Consider the following 21,466-nt stretch of genomic DNA (forward strand, 5'->3'; position numbering starts at 1 on the left):
CAGGCACCTCTTCGAGTGTTTGCTGTCACCCTATGAGGTAAGTGTGCTTAGAAGTTACACAAAGCACACGGCTCAGTGTTTGGCCCATGGTAAGGGCCTAAAAGTGGTAGCCCCAGTGGTGGGGATGCTGCTGCTGCTGACCATTAACCCCAGTCTGCTCCACCTTCTTCCAGGCAGCCTGTGAGATGTTTGATGTCCGAGGCAAACAGCACATTCAGATCCCCAAGCTCTACACCTCCAGTGTGACCAGGCACCTGCACCACTTCAGGCTCATGTGGGACTCACAGCCTTTGGACCTCAGCTAAAGGACCTGCTTCTCTTCAGCACACGGGGCTTGTTTGTGTTGGGGTCCGAGCCCTGAGCCCATGGTCAAGGGGACCCCCAAGTCTTTCTGAACAGAGACAGCTGGCTTGGGGGCCTCCCTCTCACTGCATGCAAGAGCCTGTTAGGGTGCAAGACTCGAGGCGCTGAGGGAGGCTGTTTCAGGAGGGAGCCCCAGGAGGGTGGTGGAGGCAGAAGGGGGCAGCATCTGCCGAGGGCCTACTGTGTGCCGGGCACCGTGTGGGGTTTCTGGCCCATATGGGCTAAGTGAGCCTGGACACTCCTCTTGGGAGAAAGGCTCAGATGGAGAAATTGCAGTTCAGGAAGGTGAAGCAAGCTGCTAGCCTGTGGCCACATTGGGATCTGGGCGTCAGCCTTCCAGCCGCGAAGGCAGCCAAGTATCATGAAGAAGGCATCACAGAGGCGATTCCAGGCTGTAGTGGTGAACTCTCCACTCTGCATCCCCAGGTGCTGTGCCCCGTGCCCTGTCTAAGGTAGTCCTGCGGGTTTCTACATGTTTAAGATATCCCCAGCATCAATGATGCTCTCCTGTGGATCCCAAGCCACGGAGATGTCCTGGGGCTTTTCATTTTTAGGGACCTAAATTGAATTTCCCAACACCTAGAAGCAAGACAGCCGCCCTAACAGACTCTTGCATGCAGTGAGAGGGAGGCCCCCAGGCCAGCTGTCTCTGTTCAGAAAGACCTGGGGGTCTCCTTGACCATGTGCTCAGGGCTCAGACCCCAACACAAACAAGCCCCGTGTGCTGAAGAGAAGCAGGTCCCTTAGCTGAGGTCCAAAGGCTGTGAGTCCTGCATGAGCCTGAAGTGGTGCACGTCCCTGGTCACACTGAAGGTGTAGAGCTTGGGGATGTGAATGTGCTGTTTGCCTTGGATCTTTATTCGTGATTCAGAAACAGTGGAATAAAAGGAAAGGAAGGAAAACCCGAATGGCCACCTCAGCAGGATGCTCCAAGGGTAGTGTCCAGGTGGCACTGACTCAGAAATGTGGGGGCTTCCCCCACCCACGCTCAAGAGCCACTTTGCCATTTCACCATCTCTCTGTCCTCCACACCCCTCAGCAGCAAGCACACCAAGAATGTGTTCACCGTGAAGCTCAAATCTCAGCAGAATCTAGAGTCTGAAATCCAGGGAAGGGAAAGTGTAGAGCTTCTTGGATGATGCCCTGTCAATTTTATTTTAACGAATGAAAGACCAGAAGAAGTCAGTCTTTGAAAGGAGAGGACGGGAGCATCTGCTGGCATTAGCAGCCATGCCATCAGAGGACCGGCTCACCTGGACCCGCGGCTACCTGTGCTTTTACATCCAGTGTTGGTTAACCACGGGCCACTTTTCCAGCTTGGAAACTAAGCATCTGCTCCACTTCCTCTCCTTCCTTATTGAACTCTTTCACTAAAAGGACAATGCAAGAGAGACTTAAACTGTTTGCCTCATTCTTAAGAACTTTAAGGAAAAGTTTTGGCAGGGAAGGAGATTTCCCAGCTCTGGGATAGAGTCTTATGGATTATCTGCTGGTTTCACTGGTCTGTGCTGTCCTCCCTGCATTCATTAGGAAAACTGGCCTTGGTTCAAATAAGGACAGGATTTGTCCTGGTGACAGAGAAAGGTTTCTTCTGATATCCATATATCTCCGAGGGGTATGCTTTCTCCAGGCAGGGGCTGTGGCCAAGCGATCAGGGGGCTCAGAGGGCTGCTGGGAAGGGGTGGGCCCCTCTCTCCCCAGAGGGAATCTCCTGGGGACCTCTCGAGCACCCCTGCCCATACTTTAAACATAAATTCATAAATACAAACAAGTAGGCCATTCATAGAAATATATAAAATATGTCATAGGAAAGGTGGAACTCTCATATGGCAATAATTATGACAGAGGTTGGCAAATGACCTGAGTGACCCAGAGTGACCTGAGCACTGACTCCCAAACACCCTCAGTAGGATGTTCTGCATCCCTGAGACCCTTTCCTGGGTCCTCCTGGGCCCTACCACCCGCTACACCATCCAGACCTCAGGCCATCCCCCTCTCTGTTGACAGAGCAGTCTCTGTTCCTGAACGTGCTGGTCACCACCAACAGCAGCTGCTCCTCCTCCAGGCAGCTCAGCGTATACTTCTACATGCAGACAGCCTGGACGGCACCCAGGTGGACATAAGCCTTCAGCTCCCAGTAGACACTCTGGGCTTCCTACCCTGCAGAGACATTCTGGGCTTCCCCCGACATCTCCCCCATCCTGCGGCTCCTGTGCTCATCTGTCTCACCCAGTGCCCAGCACAGGCGCGGCACACAGAAGGTGAGTGAACCGATTTGAACACATCATCCTTGACTCTCCTTCCCTGCTCAAGCCCTGCAGCTAACCCATCGGCAAGTCCTGGCTCTGCCTCCAAAATACTGCGTATCCCATGTCCAAACACCTCTCACCATATCCACTGCTATTTGCAGTTCTGTGTGTGTGTGGAAATATTTCCACAAAATTGGAATGAGCAGGTCACAGCTGTGCCTGGAGGGAATGGCCGGGGAAATGTGCCCTCACCTTGCTGTTCTATCCAGGCCCACCCAGCTGAGGATAGGGGACCTGCCACAACTCTCCTGGAAGTTCTGGACTCCTGGGAGCTGGCAGGTGAGGACCCAAGAGTATTTTCAGCAACCTGGCTGACCTGGTCATCAGTCAGTCCCACCTTGGCCCACGCCTCTACATGGCACAGATCACAGCTCATTCCATCCTGGCATTACACTGGCCTGTGCCCTGCCCTCAGGGTCACATCTGTCTCCCAGAAGCCGTGCAACCCTGGAAAACCCAGGTCTAACAGTCAGGTTCCTCCTCTGTGCATTAACAGTGGCGTTGACGCCTGCTTTGCAGGGCGCTGGGAGGGGAGAGGGAGGTGTATGCTGGAGAGCTCCCCAAGGGCAAGGCCTGGCTCAGCGTCACTCACTGTCAGATCCTCAGAGCCCGGGGCTGGCCCAGCATGTGGTCACTATTCCCTAAGCATTGGATGTGATCTGTCAGTGCTGCAGGCAGGAGATAGAGCTTAGAGAGACCCCCTGTGTCCTGTCTTCTTTATCTGCAGCTTACTCATCCTTGCCCATTTCACATGCACATGCAGAGCAGGTTTTCACTGAGCTTGAACAAAATTCAAGCTAGAGCAGCTGATGGATATTGAGGCCTAGATTCACTATCAAAGTGTTTCTCAAACGGTGCTCTCCAGAACACCATGGAAAACTCATTTACTGCAAAAGTTTGAAAATCCCTGCCCACCGGTCAACCCTTGTGTATGAGCAATCAGCTCTACCATTCAGCCCAGGTGTGTGTTTGCTGGACCATCTGGAGGAAGCTGAAGAGACATGAGCTGAAGGCAGAGGGTGAGTCCAAGGTGGGATCTTCGGACAGGTACAAGAAGTTAGGCAAAAATGGGATAATTCTAGCCTTAATAACCTTAGATAATAGTTCACATTATTATTTAGTTAATAGGATTGTACTCACGTTACATTTCTCAATTTTTTTTTAAGAGCTAAAGTCTCACTCTGTCACCCTGGCTGGAGTGCAGTGGTGCAATCATGGCTCACTGCTTCCTGGAACTCACAGGCTCCAGCAATCCTCCTGCCTCAGCCTCCTGACTAGGTGGGACTATAGGCACACACCACCATGCCTGGCTGATTTCTTTGACTTTTCTCTAGAGACAGGATCCGCCTGTGCTTCCCAGGCTGGTCTCAGACTTCTAGACTCAAGTGAGCCTGAACCTCCCACCTCGACCTCTCAAATTGCCGGGATTACAGGTGTGAGCCACCACACCCGGCCTAAATTTCTTATGTGCCATGGGACTGCAAAACGTCATTATTAGGGGCAGCCGGATGGAAGGTGTAAGAGGACACTGTAGTGCCTTTTCAATATTTCTGTCTAAAATCTAAAATCATTCAACAGGAAACATTTATTTTAAAACGTGAAGGTGGTTATCCTTCCATGAGTTTAAAGTACAAAGGCAGGCTCGCGGTGTCATCAGAATTCAGAACGCTGGTCGTGGGGCTGGGGTGCTGGGAGGGGCTAGGCATGGTTGGCTTTGTGATCTGGGGGCTGGTGTGTTCCATCTCTGAATGTCTCTCGAGCTGTACACTTTCTTAATAAATTTTCATAAGTTTAACAAAAAATAAAACGAGGATGGGAAGCTTGCTTGGGTTGTTAAGCCTTGGGAAATTATCCAGCCATGAGCCCTGGCCCAGATGCTTCTAGAAACCTGGAGGGAACTGAGAACTTTCCAAGTGGAGGCAGCAGAGGCAAGGCCCTGAGGTGGGAGTGCACTGCTGCTCGTCCCTAGCTCTGAAGGGGGTGCCCTGGTTGGATTCAGTGCTGGGTGCACTGCAGGGCCGGGAAGTCCATGCCCACGTTGTGGCTCAGTGCAGTGAAAGCCAATCTCAACCCTGAAGGGTGTTCAGCCTGCCAGCAGGTGGCCAGCTGGTCCTCCTGGGATATGGCACGGACCCAGCAGCTCTGTTCGAAATCATAATGGGGGAACCAAGGGCCCCCTACATCCAGGTCCGTTGGGAGGCGGGGCATAGAGTTCCACTGCAGGAATCTCCAGGAACCCTGAGGTCCTCCCTGAGCCAGGGCCGGGCTGGGTACACCCCGAGTGCCCACAGGGTAGGTGTCTTCGCGGACAGCCCCAGCAGGACAGGGTGTGGAAGAACGAGGTGCCCATGGCGGGGAAGCTGACCAAATGGGCCGCTGGAACCGGGCTGGTGGGCCTGGAGGGGCCTGCCTGTCCCCCTTGCAGAGGGTCTTCCCGCCACGTGAAGCCGGCACAGGCCTGGATGCCGAGGACCCTTGCTCGGGTTTGGCTGAAAGGAAAACAGACGCGGTCAGCGTCTCCAGTGAGCCCATGCAGGCCTTTCCGGGCTGGGCCCCACCTGCCTGCATCTCTGTAGTCCTCGGGGTCTCTGTGTGGCCCCCGTGGCCTGACACTGAGGACACGCCTGTAGTCTGCTGATCTCAGAGGGAGGGTTGTGTGCTGCCTGGCGTGGGGAAGCTGTCGTGGCATGGCGGGTGGCTCCTGGGACTGCCCCCAGGATTCAGACTGGCTGGGGGCTTCCTGCCACACACCTTCGTCCCAGGGCTGTTGGGCCTGGGATACGGCCCCCAGTCAGAACTCAGGTGGGAGGGGCCTTGGATGTCACCCAGCCCCTTGCCACCTCACATGGGGACCCGTCTCTGCAGTGGGTTTTTGGGCCCGGACGTGGGACACCCTCTGCCCTCCTGGGCTGCCCAGTCCATGCCAGGACTGACCATTCCCACGTCTGGCTGAACTCCTGGCTCTGGCTCTGGGCCCGGGGTCCCGCCTGTGCCCTCTCCCTGAATGCTGTGGGGGTCAGGGACACCAATTCCCTTGTCTCCCTGGCTCAAGGCTTGTTGTCCTGGCAACCTTGGAGGAGCGTGCATGAGTGAGGGGCCTCTGCTGCTCTCTGAGGCTGTGGGTGCTTGCAGGGAGGGGCGGGGTCTCCCACAAATGGGTCTGGGCTCATCTAGTTACTTTGAGGGCCCTGTGAGGGGGAGAGCGAGACACCGTGGAAAGTGGGAGGGGGCTTGTTGGAGGGTCTTGCCCACATCCCCCTCCTGCGTGCACAGCACGTCCAGTATACAGGCACTGAGCGCCTGCCCTGAGGACCGGTGGGCCTCCTGTACTTTCTTAGAGTGCAGGAGGAAGAGGAGGAAGAAAAGGTGAAGAGGAAGGCCCAGGTAGTAGGGTTGCGGGTCCCGGGCCCTCCCCTACTATTGACTACCCCAGAGGGTGACATGGGAGGGGACATGGCACTGGAGCCCACCTGGGGGTGGCAGGTCCTCCTGCTTTCTTGTTAGTTTCTTCATAGAGGCCCTAAGATGCTTGAGCACAGTGTCATCATCCCTGGCCCAGTTGTAAACGAACTGGTTCCGAAAACGTGCCCACAGGCCACACCTGGATGTCTTCATGAGGCGCTCTAGGGACAGGGTGGATATCAGGCCAGGAGAGTTACCTGGGAATGGTCACAGCTCATACCCGGTGGCCACTTCAGTCTCCCACTGGGTGGTGCCGGATCCTTTTGTGGCCACCCCAGGCATCCAGATATACACAGGAGACTGTGGCTGGGGGTGACCTGGGCAGGGAAGTGCGCACCACACTCTGGACTTTCATCTGGGTCATGTGGGGGATGGACTCGGTGTCACAGTGTCCTGCCCAGCCCCCCTGGCCAGACCTCCCTCTGGGCTAGAACTGAGGATCATGAGGACAGTGTGTGGAAGCTGCCCTCGGGCCAGTCGGGGTCTGACCCCAGGGCTCCCCAGGCCCCACTGGGCACACGTAGACTTACTCTGCTGAACCTTAAAGGCAATGCTTGTCATCGGCATCAACACCTGTTCTCCTTCCAGCAAATAGACGTCCCACAGGCGCAGGGTGAGCCCGAGAGAGATCTGTGGGGACAGCACGTGTGAAAGAACCTGGTCCTTCCAGGCTGGGGCTGGTGGCTCGAGCTGCGCACACTGGGGCTTCAGTCTCCAGAGTCAGTGACCTTCCCCATGAGGGTCGCCTGAGCCCTCCAGGATGCTGGGTCAGACAAGGTCTTGCAGCTCCTCATGGGGGGCACTCATTTGAGTGGGGATGTGGCTCCTGGAGAGAGGGGCTTGCCCAGGGCTTGAGGCTTCCCTGAGCCGTCTCAAGTCGGGTCCTGGCCCAGTCTGCCCATGAGGCTGGGCCTGAGCCCCAGCCACTGCCCTGGGATGACCCCTCTTGGGCAGAGGGTTTTGCTTGTGTGTCCTTTGGGGACCCGCCTGAGCCTCCTGTGGGCTGGGAGTGAGCCAGACCCCTGGGCTTGGGAAGCAGGGTACTGCAGGGCATGGAGGGTTCCTGAGCCAGGGTCTCCCTATGCCTCCTTACCCCATCAATCAGTGTCCAGATAAGGCTGCCTAACGAGGAACACTGCCCACATAGACCTTCCTTGTCCTGATGGAAGCAACAGAGGTGCTCAGGCCACTGGGCTGCCCTAAAAACCTCCCTCTTCCTGGGCCTCTGAAGACCCTTCCCCTAGTGGAGAACACTGGGCGGTGTCCAGAGCTCCCCACAACACTGTCACCTTCCCACACTCCCGGTGGACACACTGCCCTTTGCCCTGCTCTGCAGGAGCTGGGCCCCCATCCCTGTGCCTCTGTCTCCTCCAGGAGGAAGAGGAGGAGGAAAGGAAACCAACTCCCAGCCCACGGAGAACCCGACGTCCCAGGTCAGGCCCTGGCTGGGATTCAACCAGTCACCAGCCCCACGAGGGGCTCCAGCTCCCCTGCTCCTACAGCCCCACAGGAGGCAGGGCCTCTGGGAAGAGCTGAGGGGACCACAAACTCACCTGATGCCACATGGTCTTGGGTTGTGACATGGGTACCACATGCTCCTGTTGGTCTTGGAGCCCCTGGAGTGTCCCGCCATTTGGGCTGTGAAATCCTGAGAAGCCCCCAGCCCATCATGAAATCAGAGCCTTCCCCCAAGATGTGGAGCCATCAGCTGCAAGAGCTGGGCAGCTGGAGAGGCCCCCAAACCCCAAGGCCTCCCACCCTCCCATCTGGTGACCCCACTATGCGGCCTTTACCCTGGGGAGGTGGGGCGGGAACATTCCCTGGAGCCTGGCTGGAGGTTCTCCTGGAGGCCTCCTGGGCCAGGGTGCAAAAAGGGCAAACCTGACTTTGAGGCCACGACAGGGCAGCCAGAACTGGGTGGGTGCTGGGCTTCCTGGTCATCTCCTGGAAGTGGGGTCGGGCCAGTGAACGGGATTGGGGAGATGCTGCCACCTGGGCTTGGTCGGCCCATTCGTGGGCACCAATGGCAGCAGGAGCCCGGGCAGCTGGAGGGCAGGAGGACTCTCAGGGAGGGGAGAGTCAGCTGCACCGAATCAGAGCCGGAGGGTGTGGCTCCAGGCACAGAGGGTGGCCACGGGGAGGATGAGATGCCCTCTGCTGATGGGGATGAAAGGCATCTGATTTGGGCTTTGGGGGTCAGCCGTGGACTCCTGTGGGACCCTCAGCAGAGACATCCTAAAGTCTCCCAACAAGCTGGCGACACAAGGAGGGTGCCTTGGCTGAAAGCTGTGATCACCTGGCCAGGGTGGCCATCCCCGGGTCTGGCTGCAGGAGGTCCCCGGGGCAGCTGTTCACTTACCCTGCAGAGAGTGCCTCTCACTGGCCAGCAGCTGCACCAGTGCCCAGAATGCATCCTCCTCAGGCAGGTAAAGGAGGAACAAGGCAGCGATGTTGCTGAGGTCCCTGCAGTAGCCCACCTCCTGCAAGAGCCAGAGTTACCATGGATGGACATCACCTGGGAGTTCTGAGGTCACCTGGGAGGACTCATGTCATTGGAGAGGGCAGAGGTGACTGGAGAGGCTTCCTCTGAAGAAGAGGCTTCCTCAGGATGCAAATTCATTTCATGACAAGAGCCAAGTCCATCAGGCACCTCAGCACCTTGTCCAAAATGTCTGCCGATAGCACCATCCTGTGTGCGATGCTGCCAAGCTCCTGGGCTTTGGGGCAGCCCCAGGAGGAGGGCATCATTTCTTGTTCTGAGAAGTGGTGGTCAGGCCCATGTGACAGCAGGAGTCCAGGCCCTGACTCCTTTGTGTCTCAGCTTGACCCCTTGAGACCACTCCCTTGCTTGGAGGTTTATGGCAGTGGTGAGCTGGAGTCCTACCTCCTATATCCTTGTGGGTCACAGATACTAACTTTAAAAGAAGCAACGACACCCCCACCAGACACCCACTCCTGTGAATATGGAAATACGGCCCGGGAACCTCACTGCCGGGAATACTCACCGGGTTATACTGCGAATATGCCAGGAGGATGTAGAATAGTTCCCGCTGCCTAGGAAACAGAGAAAGGGGGCTATGGTTTGGTTTGTGCAGATGCTGTTAGTTTCACTTTGTCTACACAGCCTAACAGCAAATCCTATTTCAGGTTCAGATGATTCACCAGATAAGCAGTGAGCTCTTCAGGGCCTGAGACTGTTGAAGAAATGTTTCAGTAAAACCCACATCTGTGACATGCAAATAGCCCAGTTGTACAGTGACTTGCCTGATCCTTTTCACTCTGAATGATATTTTCTTTCAGTTTGCACACACGCCAGTTCAGTCTGTGGGTGTACAGTTCCTCCACGGTCCTAAACCAATGTGCAGCGTCTCCCGGCCACCACCGCAGCCCCTCCTGGAGCGACTCCTTCATCCTCCAAGTCTCCAGGGTGGCCCCTATGCACCCAGCCTCTCCCCAATCCGTCAGCCCCTGGCCACCCAGACTGCTTCTCAGTCCGTATGGTTTGGCCTTTTCCAGAATGACCTAGGAATGGGAATCCTACTGTGGTAGCTTATTGGGTCTGGCTTCTTTCCCCTAGCAAAATGCATCTAGGATCCACCCACGTTCGTGCAGGCATGACTGGCTCCTTCCCTTTTCTCACTGGGTCTTCCGTTTGAAGGGAGGACCAGCCTTGCTCTCCCCATTCCCGTGTTCAAGGCTGTCCCCGAAGGCTCCCTGTGTGAGTGACGAGGAATCAAGCAGTGAACCTGGCATGCAGGTTTCATGTGGATGTCAGTTTTCAAATCGGTGGGTTCAATATCTGTGACACTTTGGGGACGCGTGGTTCAAGTCCACTGAGCTTTGTGAGCCAATGCCCAACTGGCTGCCAACGTGGCTGTGCCATGTCATGTTCCCAGCAGACCTGGATGAGAGTTTCCAGGACCTCTAATTCTCCCAGCATTTGGTGCTGTCATTGTTGCCTGGGGGGGCTCATGGGCCCTGTATCCTGCCAACCTCCCATGGGTCCTACCATGGGTCCCCATGGGTCAGGGAGAGCACCTTTCACCATTGTGCATGATTTTCTTTGCTGTCTTCTATCTCCTCAGGATCCTCCTGGGTTCTGGCCCCACATGTTCCAGTCTGACCCAGGGCTTGGAACCAGGGAGGTGCTCGGTTCATGGTGCCGGCTGCTCCCTGGGCCAGGAGAGCTCTTGGCAGCTCTGTCATCCCTCCTGGGTGACCCTGGCTTCTGCTCCGGGGAAGCCCCCATCCCTGTAGTTTACTCCATCTCCCCTGGGGCCCTGTGGCTCCCGTAGGCTTACTTGGCTCCATATCGATCCCTGAAGAAGATATGCTTCCTTAAGGTCCCGCTTAAGTCCAGGTCGATCTGGTGGATGTGTTCAGATGACCTCTTGCCCTTCTCTTTCATGATCTGTAGGGCAGGGCCAAGAGGAGGAAGCAGCCTCAGAACAGATGGAAGATTCCCTGCCCCCAGTGGCAGTCAGCCCACAGTCAGCACTTCGGGAAGAAAGGACAGAAGGAAGGTTTCCTTCTCCAGAAAGCTGCATTTTGGCTTGTTACTGAAGCCAGGGAGGGTCACCAGAGCTGAGTTTGTCTGTGGTGACTGTGTAACCATGTGTGCCCAGGGTGTTCATCTGACCTTTGCCCCCAGCCCCCCAGGGTGGTCTTGACGTTCCCTCCAGCTGGAGACCTGGGCCCCTGACATGGCCTGTCATGTTTGTTGTGCTCTGGCTGAGCATACCTTGTATTTTCTGGGGTTTTTCAACTTGATTTCCTGAATGTTCAGGAGGACTGACCACACCGGGCCCCGGATGTTCATGGGAATTCCCTTGTACACTCGATCTATGAGCTGTGGGCAGAAAACAATCTGGTGTCCAATGCCACAGGGTGACCCCAGTGAGGACCAGAGCCCGGGGATTCTGGAAATTGTCGGTTTTGGCCCCATGATTCCTCAGTAGAGGTGAAATCAAGTTGGGACCGGGTCTCCCTTCCCAGGACTGAAACAGTGGATGGACACTCAGAGTCGAAACTCTGATCTGAACCTTTTCCTTCCTTCGGGTCACCAGGGCATCCCTAGCCTTGAGCTCTGGGTGGTCCCAGCCCTAGATTCAGATTCCCTCCCAGCAAGGTGACGCTTGCACGAACAGGCAGGAAATCTGGCGACCAGGCCTGCAGTCCTCCAGGCAAGGACAGTGTGCCACCTGCCCTCTGAGAGGCTGACGGTGCCAGGCCACAGCCATGGGTGCCTGTCCCCTGTCTCTGCAGAGAGTGCTTTCGGGGGCCTCTCCCCCCACACATTACTTTTGTACTGTGCTTATACGTCTCCCATTCTCCCAGCATTTTCCTCCACTTGCTCGTCCGTCTCATCTCCCGCCGATTCTGTCAAATGAGGCATGTTGGAGTTAGCGGAGCTGCCAGGCTTCCCAGAGCCACCCGCGGATGCTGGGTCTTGGGCTCAGGAGTCCTGGTGGGACCCAGCTGGAAGGAGCCAGGGAAGGGCAGACCTCAAGGGCTGAGAGCCTTTGAGCAAATGAGCACCAGTGGGCTGACTTTTGGACCCCGGGATGTACCATCCTCAGGCCACAGACACACCAGTCTTAGGTCCCAGCCTCTAGGTGGGGTCGTGACACAAGCATGCAGCCACCCCCAAGCCAGGACTGTGGTTCTCCTTTTGAAAATTTTATCAAACTGCCAAAGTTAACAGCAACCTGGGGTCAGGTCCAGCAGGGACTGCTGCCCCTCCCAGTGACAGCGTGTTGCCCTCACCCACCACCGCCCAGGCCGGCTGCTTCCTCTGCCTCACCGACCACCCGCCCAGTCCCTACATCCCTGGACCAGCCCCTCCATGCATCAGGCTCTTACCTTCACCTCTTGTGCAGCCAGAGGAGGCAGCTCCGTCTCACTGTAAGGCAAGCCAGGCAGAGCTGAGGACCTTCACAGGGCCTGGAGCCGCCTCAGCCCGAGAGCAGACCCCTAGAAAGCACTAGCTCTGTCCCTATCCAGCTTAGGGCTCAGCCCAGGAGAAGGCACAGGGAAGGGAAGACAAGGGCTTTCCTGTGGGTCTGACTCCCAGGAGGGGCAGGACCTGGGAGAAGAAGGAGTGCAGGGACAGCCTGACCGGGTTTACTGGGGCCCCTGGCGTGGGAGGCGGTCAGGCTGCCCAGTGGGGCTGCCCGCCCTGGACTCCAGGTGGTGCTTTCTGCTGGAGCTGAGAAAGGTTAGCCCTGAGATGGGATGGGGGTCGCCCACAGTGGGCAATCGGGCCCTGACAGGAGTCCCTCAGGGAGTGACCACATCACCCCACCAGGGTCAAGGGAGCCTGCCCTGAGACCTGCCCGGTGTACTGTGGGTGTACCAGGGGCCCATCCCACTTGACAGCCCCAAGGCCCTTGCAGGTTCTGACCTCCCAGCATCCACCTGCCTCTCCCTGCACCCGAGCCACACACCTGCATTTCAGAAGTGGCACGGCTCATCAGCTCCCTCCCACCCTAACTCCCCAGGGATCCTCTGTCTCTCCATTTTATGATCCCGGAGGGATGGGCTCCTGGCTGGGCTCCTGTTACCTGGCCCCAGATCCCTTCCCAGCACCAGACCCAGGGTCTTTAGCCACAAGCCCTGCTGCCTCCCGGCCTCACCGTGAGATGCCCAGAATGGGGCCCTGCCCATCTTCTCCCCCATTCTCCTAGGGCTGCAACCTCCATTGTCACCATGCCTTTTCCCCTCATGGGACAGTGAGGGCTGTAGCTCTAGCGGAATGGGGGAGAATAGGGGCAGGTGGGCCCTCAGAGACCTGCTGGACAACAGCCCCGAGGCTGGGCCAGGCGTCCCCTCACCCTGTGGCCGCAACCCTTGGATCTTACTGGGGTTGTGTCCAAGTAGACATTGCAGACCCTGAGGCTGCCCTGCTCCTCTTGTGCTCACTTGCCGACAGAACTGCTGAGAGCCCAGGTGCCTGACCTAGCCCAGTCTCCATTCCCACCGGCTCCCTAGATGGGCCCCGCACCTCTGGCCTAACAACAACCTCGGGCTGGACCTGCAGGGGAGCCAGGGAGGAGTTCTGTCCCTGGAAAGGAGGTTGACCTGACCTGGCGAGACATGTCCTGTGTCGGAAAGGCCTTTCTAAAACCAAACCCATCCCTGAGCTGAGACAGGTGCTTTAGGGGTGAGGGGAGTGCAGAGGACTCACTGCAGAATTCCAAAGTGATCAATGTTGCCGTAGATTCCAACAGGCACAGGCCCCTTGTCCTCTGGCAGCTCAGCTCGCTGTCCCTGTAGCCCAGAGGGAGCCTTGCTGAGGGGTCCAAGTTAGGGTGCAAGGGCCTGGGGGCATTGGCCACCCGTCCCTGCCCTGTGCTCCTAGGGAGCCCAGGACCCTTTGACCAGGGCGCACTGGAAGAGGCCTCCCTCCAAGAAGCAGACCGACTTGTACCTTTTCATATTTCATAATGATGTCCTCTCGCTCTTGTGCCCACCAACTGTCCGCGTCCTCTACCGTGTCCATCCTGTGAGACAAAATTATCTAAAGGTTACACTGTACCTGACAGCTTCGGAGAACACATGAACCGCTCCCGCCGTGCTCCTAGATGCTGGCTGGCTCTGTAAACCCCATTCCACTGCTGCCCCCAGGTAAAATGGGGCCAGACCCAGTGGCCACTGGGATGCTCAGGGCCACAGAGATGCCCCGTTTCCTACAGGGAACAAGATCTCTCCTGACTGCTCGGTTCTACTCCGCTCATCACTTTGGCTACCGTGGCCCTTCAGTCTGAACAGTGAATCCACTTTAGGAATAACACCTGTTGAGCAGGAGGGTGTTCGGTTTGGGGATGAAAAAGATCTATTGTACTCATGGAAACCACGTCTCTCACAGAGAGACTGTGGAGTCCACCATTCTGAGCTGTCCCTAGAGGAGGAGGCTTCATTTTCCTGGGTCACTGAGGAAGAACAGTGGGTCCTTGGTCCTGGAGAACACCTGGATGGATGGTCCCTCCTGGGAATACTCGGGGCAAAAGGAGGGCGAGGCCTCGAGAGGACCACACAGAGCAAGAAACACCTGGGGAGAACCCTAGTGCCTGGACCCCTTTGAACAGAAGGGAAGATAGTCTCCACTCAGCCAGCCCTCCAGGGCTCCTTCATTTTCCACAGCTGCCCAAGGGCAGCAGGCTCCCCCGGACAAGGGACCATGTGTGTTCAGTGGGGCCCACAGCGACCATCAGGACCCAGCTTAGGGCACAGAGGTGTTCTGAGGACCGTCCTATTCACCCCACCCACAGTGGATCTATACCAGTGGCTCTGCCAGGACCAGGCTCTGCCCCATCGGGATCGGAAACCTGGGCAGATTTGGGATCTAGGGCAGGGAGGTCACAGGGTTCAGGCCTGAATTCCAGCACAGCACACGGCAGGGCTGAGAGCAAAACTCAGGGTCACATCTGGATTCCCAGGCCGGTTACTGCCTCCCTGACCCCAGACGTCTCATCTGTCGAATGGGTACATTTGGGAACAGCACCCACTCTACGAAGCCACCATGAGGACGAAAGAGCCAATCGTCTACACGGGCAGTGTAGAACGGGCGCCTGGTGAGTGCTCAGGGATGACCCTCCTCGGTAGCTGCCCCACAGACGCTAACACCGCCCACACCGTAACCACTGTCCCCAAGTCAACCTGGAGGGAAGAGAGCAGGTCACACTCACCTGATTCTGATGAATCAGCTGGCCTGAGTTATGCCTCTCAGGGAGAAAACCTTTGAGTCCACAGAGCTGCTCACAGATACCACCGCCTGTGTGTAACTGCTGTAGAACACTGAGGCAGGCCAGAGAGCGGATAGGTGCTAAGCACCAGTGACATTCTGAGGTCATGGCACGCATCACAATGGGGCCTTGCCCGGGTCAGCAGGGCCCATAGTCAGGGTCCTCCGCTGCCTGAGGCATCAACATGCCTGCCTGCAATGTGTTTGTGCACGTGTGTGCACACGTGTATGTGGGTAAACACGTCTGTACACGTGTGTGTTGCTTCTCTGGCCAGGCCCGGCTGCCCCACTCATGTGTGCACCCAGTTCCTCATCACTGTCACCCCCGAGGCCCAGGGCCAGCATCAGAGCATCCATCGGTGCTCCCTAACTTCAGCCCTCCCTGCCCAGGGTGGTCCTGGGATACACATAGGGGTGGAGGGAAGTGACTGCTGCTGTTGGATCTCAGAATACAAAAGCTAATACTATTACCTACTGGTCTTTTTAGTGTCTCTAATGGTATCACTTCTTCATTTGTGATATTTTAACTGGGTATTTCTCTCCATGACCCTTGGATATTCTAGCTAGAGGATCCTGTGGGGGAAGTGCCGGGCACGCACTAGGGGCTCACTCTTCTAGACATGTTATCTAAAACCTGGTTCAGCTGTCCTTCCACGCAGGGCCTAGGGGATGCAAAATTCCAGGGTCCAGAAAGAGCTTGGGATAAAATGAAACTTCAAGGGGACGGCTTTGACCAGGGCTGAGTCTGCCTTTGCCATCCAACTGGAGTCTCAAGTCCTGAGGCAGGACGTCCAGATGCCCCAGTGCAGGGTCCTCCCGATCAACACCTGCTCCCCTGTACTCATTAGCAACCTCACCCACCCTACTCTCAAAGCACACTTGGCTCTCGTATCCAGGAGCTCTGCATCTGTAGATTCAGCAACAGCAGATGGAAAATATTCAGAAAATAAATTGGATGGTTATGTTTCTATGGAACATGTGCAGACTTTGTTCTTTTCATCATTCCCTAAAGAATACAGTATCACGACCATTCATGTAGCATCTGCATTGTATGACATATCATAAATAATCTAGTAATGGTCTAATGTCTACGGGAGAATGTGCATAGCTTATACGTAAATACCAGGCCATGTTATATCAGAGACTTGAGCATCCATGGATTTTGGCATTCCCGGGGACCCTAGAACTAATCCTCCATGGATACCAAGGGATGACTGTATATACTCACTCAGGAAGGCTTCTCATTGGAGGAAGGGCCGAGTTCAGGACAGACAGGGACATCATCCCTGGACTACTGTCCATCCATCCATTCATCCATTGGCACCACCCTCTAGGACTGTCCCAACCACAGCCCTAGCAAGTGGAGACAAGAAAAAAGCCTGGCTCAAATGGTACAGCTTTGAGGTCTTGGAAGCTGTACCAAGACTGGTACTCATACTGGTGATGTTGCACCAGTATGAGAATAGTGGGTCAGTTTCCTCCAGGATCCAGAAAGCGTATCAGGCAGGCTTGGGGAGAGGAAAGGAGCACGGCCTCTCCAGCAGCCACAGAGGCCTGCAGTAGGACGGGGCTGGGGCTGGGGCTGGGGCTGCGGCTGGCCCTGTTTATCACTTGGGCCTCATGAGGGGAAAAGAAAGAACAGGGGGCAGAGGAGGAGCATGGGGGCAGCTGGCTGCCTAAGGAGAAGGGGCCTCAGAGAAGGGTTATTAGTTTGTTTTCACACTGCTATAAAGAAATACTTGAGACTAGGTAATTTATAAAGGAAAGAGGTTTAATTGACTCCCAGTTCAGGGAACCTACAGTCATGGCAGAAGGCAAAGGGGAAGCAGGCACCTTCTCCACAAGGCGGCAGGAGGGAGTGCGTGGAGAACCAGGAAGTGCCACACTTTCAAACCATTAGCTCTCCTGAGAACTCCCTCACTATCAGGGGAGCAGCAGGGGGGAAATTGTCCCCAGATCCCATCCCCTCCCACCAGGTTCCTCCCTTGACACAGGAGGATTACAATTCCAGATGAGATTTGGGTGGGGGCACAGAGCCCAACCTGTGAGGGTCTCAGTCTATCTTGCAGCTCCCCTGGGGCTGAGGCTGAGTACAGATCTGCTGGCCCTGCTCTACAGCACGCGGGGACTCTGCCTGTGTGTCGCCATCTGCTGCTTCCTGGGGGTGTTGGTTGCTTCCTCAAGAGGAGGGTGGATCTGCTCTCCTACCCACTCCTCTCCAAGGCCTTGTGGAGCCCTGGCCACGTCCTCCCCAGGTAAGAGCAGGAAACCGGTCTGCTTGCTCTTCTTGCTGCTTGGGTGACAATCCTGGGGTCATCCATAGGCCCCATTACTGTTCCCGCTTCTAAATGGAGATTATTTTCGCACATCTTCCTGGCGGAGTCCAGGGCCTCATCCCTGTTATTTATTCTAGCTTGGTAAAGCCAGGTTAAGACATCTGGGCAAGGAGATAGTAGAGTGGCCCCCAGGAAGGGTGGGTGGAGGGCGCTGGCCTTTGGGCTTGCCTGGAGCCGGGTGGGAAGGGGCAAGGTTACCAGGAAGCAGGACTGTCAGGGCCAAAATCAGGAGGCGGTAGTAATGCTGGTGCGGGGACAGGGCTGTGTGGTTGGCTTGGGGTGGGGCATGAGAGCCAAGGTTTGTCAGCACGCAGAGGGGTGGCTGACCCATGGACTAGGGGCTGTGGAACCCAGTGGTTGCCCTTAGTTCCTGGATCCTGGGAGACTTCTGGAGCCTGGGTGTGGGGCAGCCTAGGGGTGGAGGTGGGGCAGACAGTGGTAGGGGTGGGAGAGGAGGCCTTGCATGGCAGGGTGCAGGGTAGGAAACCAGCCAGGGGCCAGTTTGCATTGGCGGCTCCCATCCCCATCCCCACCCCCAAGCCCACCCCTACCCCCACCCTGCTGCAGAGTCGGGCCTGGGCTGCTGTCCTCTGCTTTGGCCTCAGCAGATCACACGATGGAAGCTGGCAGCCCTGTGGGCACCACTCGAGCCAGCTGTGACCTGCGGTTTCTATTTCCTGGAGTGTGGGGTGCCCACCCAGGAGAGCACAGGCACACCGCACACCCCTCATTTTGAGGATGCTGGGAGGTGGGGACCAAGGTCCTGCAGCCCTCTGCTTGCGCTGTGAAAGGTAGCCTAGGAGTCCTGTGTCCACCCATCCACGTGGGGCCCCAGGAGCCTGAACAGTGGCAGGCAGAGAGATGAGGAGGGAGAGAGAAGTGGAAAAGAAGGAGAGAGAAAGAGAGATGGGGAGAAGGAGTGAGGGAGAGAGAGGAAGAGAGATAAGGAAAGAGACAGAGGAGGCTGAGAGGAAAAGGAGCAAGAGATAGGGAGAGAGACACAAAAGGCAAAGAGAGAGACAGGGAGAGACGAGCGTGAGTAGGAGGTCGGGTCACTCTCGATCCCAGTCCCCAGTGAAAACCGTAGGTCGCCATCACCTAACTACGCATGCAATAAAGTCTTCTGCCTGCTACTTACGGCCCGAGAACCCCTTCTCCGAGAGAATAAAATCTTTGACCATTGCCCTTTCTCACCGGAGTTTGCTCGGGTCTTCTGATGAAGTGTGATGTCTGACCCATCGCCTTCCTGGGCTCAAGGATCCATGAAAAGCCGACGCCTCTTTTGGGGAGGCTCTGCAGTGCCTTCATCTCACTAGGCTCCCCAGGAAGCTTGCGAACTTGGCTTGAGCCCTAAGCAGCCGAGCATGAGCCGGGCCTCTGCTTCTCTCTTTCAGTAACAGGGAGAACCAAGAAAGAGACTGAAGCATGGTCTGCAGAGAAGGCACTTGTGCAAACACCAGGAGAATGAGGGGCCTGAGTTGTCTTCATTTCTCCTAAAAACACACATTTCCTCCCAGGCCACCCTAGTGAGGGCATGAAGCACAGCGTGTGTGTGTGTCTGTGTGTGTGTGCATTTATATGCATGTGTACGTATGTATGTGTGTGTGTGCAGGTATATACATGGGAATGTATTTATGTATGTGCATCTGTGTGCATGTGTGTGTGCGTGTGTGTGTGCAAGTATATGCATGCGTATGTATGTGCGTGTGTGTGTGCATGTGTGTGTGCGTGTGTGTGTGTGTTGCAGGGCTTTACAGTGGGCAGGATGTCGGAGGGCAGCTGCAGCTCCAAGCTGCAAGTCTTTCTGATAGAATGGTTAAGATTCCCTGGACCACAGAAAGAGTGTTTTCATTTGCACCTATTTTTATTAGCATTTAAAGCTGTATACTTCGTAGCATGTAAAGCTTAAGTTGCTTGACTATTCTTAGAAACATTTTCACCAGTGGTCCCCAAACTTTTTGGCACCAGAGAGCAGTTTTCTTGAAGACAACTCTTCCACGGACCTGGGAGAAGGGGAAGGGATGATGCAGAGATGATTCAAGCCCATTACATTTATTGTGTGCTTTATTTCTATGATTATTTCACTGTAATATATAATGAAATAATTACACAACTCACCAGAATATAGAATCAGTGGGAGCCCTGAGCTTGTTTTCCTGCAACTACATGGCCCCATCGGGAGGTGATGGGAGATAGTCACAGATCATCAGGCATTAGGTTCTCATAAGGAGCACGCAATCTGGATTCTTGGCATGCTGAGTTCACAGTTGGGTTCTATGAGAATGTAACGGCACCACTCATGTGACAGGTGGCATAGCTCATGCGGTAATGTGAGGGATGGGGAGCGGCTGTTTCTACAGATGAAGCTTTGCTCCCTGGCTGGCTGCTCACCTCCTGCTGTGCAGCCTGGTTCCTAACAGGTGGGGACGCCTGATTTACCCAGTAAGATAAACACATTTTTATGTCAATTGAAATTATTCGCCCTGCACCACCCAAAATTATCTTGCACGCCTCACCCACCCAAGGGTCCCGTAGCGCACTTTGGGAGCTGTAGACTGTAAGCCTGGAGCTCCACTGAGCATTCCATCTCTCCACCATCTGTGGGTTAACAGGCTGTGTTAGTTTCCTAGGGCTGTTTTACAGTACCACAGACTGGGCACCTTTAACAACAGAATGTTACTGTCTCACAATACTGGAGGCCATGGGTCCAAGATCAAGGTGTCATCAGGGTGAGTATTCCTTTTCCACTGGACTGTTGACACATTCTTAGAAGGTTTTTGGTTGCTGTTCACGTTAATTTCTCTTCCTTTCTGCAATTGTTCTCTTTCAGTACTCCCTGATATTTTTCTTCTTGAAGAAGTACCTAGTTAATTTTGTATTTTAAAATTCTTCCCGTCACCCCAAGAACTTCTGCCTTTATAATTGGCTCTCTCTTCATATTTATTTTATACAAGATATGTGGCTGATTACATTGTTTCTGTCTGTACAGATGGAGAGTTAAGGAATAAAGAGGACAGACAGACTAGATTACCTCAAACACTGAAATGCTATGATTTGTCCGAAGTCACACACGCATTATTTGACCAGACATAGGTGCTTTTTCTCTAGAAGCATTTTGTCATTTGGAATCAGATAGGTCTTCTGAATCTACCTGAATGAAATTGACAACTTTCAGAGGTTTTCAGTGGTGAAGAGAAACTTGGACAAGGAGATAACTTCCACAAACAGAAAAAGCCTCGTCTCTTCTGGATTCCTTTAACGCCAGTGGTCATCACCAGGGGCAGATTAGCCACCTTTTCCCCAGGCTGGGACCTCCACCTTCTCCTCTACAGGTGTATCACCTTAGAAATCTTCTGCATCTCACTGTCACCCAACACATTTTCTCCTTCCAAGCCTCTGCAGTCTCACGAGTTTGTCTGTATTTTTCTTCTCATAACCTACCTTGCTACCCTAGCCAGCCTGGATCTCATAGGAGATTAACGGAAATACTCCCAACATTGGGCCTTTCCTGTGCCCCCGTCTTCCTGCTGTATCCTGGCAAAATGCCAGCCCAATCCACAGCCTGTTGTTCTACTTCTGTATCTGAGGGCTAAAGAAAAAGCACCTAGTCATACAGATTAACCCTGTTTTAAAGTAACTATTATGTATTTTCAACCTCATCTGAGTACTCAGAGTTGCCTGATGCCTTTTGCTCGCCCAGCCCTGTTTAGTTCTCTCATTCTCTTCAACATCTTTAGCAAACCTTCTCCTTCCCCCTTCCCCATCTTGACCTTCTTGTCTCTTCACCTGATACAGAGGTTCTTAGCTCCTACTTCATGGAGAATTTTAAGGTTTTGCTCTCTTCTATAAATTGACCTATAGGAGTATCCCTCTTTACCCCTTTCCTATGGTTTTCAGGGGATGGAATATTTGTCCTGAGAAGGCCAATACATCCGTGGGACAGGTGTCTCTATCCCCATTTGCTACATAAGTATTCGACTTCAGCCATCCGGTACACTGGCTCTGTCTCTGGTTTCACCTGCTGTCTCTGTGTCAGCACTCATTTCCACTTTAGCCCATTGACTTCTTCCTTCACAACATTACTGAATTGTCAATAGGCACATCAGTGATCTCCTGCATGCCAAGTCTCATGGACATTTTTCTTCATGTTGTTTGACTGCTGCTCTGCCTGACTGGATATTATAATCTCCTGTCCTTGAAACCCTAGGCTACTGTAGCACTACACTTTACTGGTTCTCTGCTTACCTTCGTTA

General features: G+C 54.8%; 1 protein-coding gene across 2 annotated transcripts in view; it reads right to left on the reverse strand.

Annotated features, from left to right (window-relative positions):
• Window positions 1-4,234: 4,234 nt before the first annotated feature.
• The window catches only part of LOC129017027 (TBC1 domain family member 3G-like), a 69,390-nt gene continuing 52,158 nt past the window's right edge, over window positions 4,235-21,466 (reverse strand). Inside the window, exons 3-17 of one of the 2 annotated variants that reach the window (XM_054457026.2) lie at window positions 16,106-16,230; window positions 13,564-13,636; window positions 13,321-13,403; window positions 11,997-12,036; window positions 11,436-11,513; window positions 10,876-10,983; window positions 10,436-10,545; window positions 9,140-9,188; window positions 8,494-8,614; window positions 7,688-7,782; window positions 7,228-7,293; window positions 6,665-6,764; window positions 6,143-6,295; window positions 4,729-5,161; window positions 4,235-4,685 (exon numbers count right to left, since the gene is read on the reverse strand). In XM_054457026.2, the coding sequence (XP_054313001.1) occupies window positions 4,553-4,685; window positions 4,729-5,161; window positions 6,143-6,295; window positions 6,665-6,764; window positions 7,228-7,293; window positions 7,688-7,782; window positions 8,494-8,614; window positions 9,140-9,188; window positions 10,436-10,545; window positions 10,876-10,983; window positions 11,436-11,513; window positions 11,997-12,036; window positions 13,321-13,403; window positions 13,564-13,636; window positions 16,106-16,230 (1,767 nt within the window). In that variant the 3' untranslated portion in view covers window positions 4,235-4,552. Of the gene's footprint in view, window positions 5,162-6,142; window positions 6,296-6,664; window positions 6,765-7,227; window positions 7,294-7,687; window positions 7,783-8,493; window positions 8,615-9,139; window positions 9,189-10,435; window positions 10,546-10,875; window positions 10,984-11,435; window positions 11,514-11,996; window positions 12,037-13,320; window positions 13,404-13,563; window positions 13,637-16,105; window positions 16,231-21,466 lie in introns of both variants that reach the window. The other variant, XM_054457021.2, reaches the window with a different exon arrangement.

Source organism: Pongo pygmaeus, chromosome 19 (genome assembly GCF_028885625.2).
Source record: "Pongo pygmaeus isolate AG05252 chromosome 19, NHGRI_mPonPyg2-v2.0_pri, whole genome shotgun sequence".
Lineage (NCBI taxonomy): Eukaryota > Metazoa > Chordata > Mammalia > Primates > Hominidae > Pongo > Pongo pygmaeus.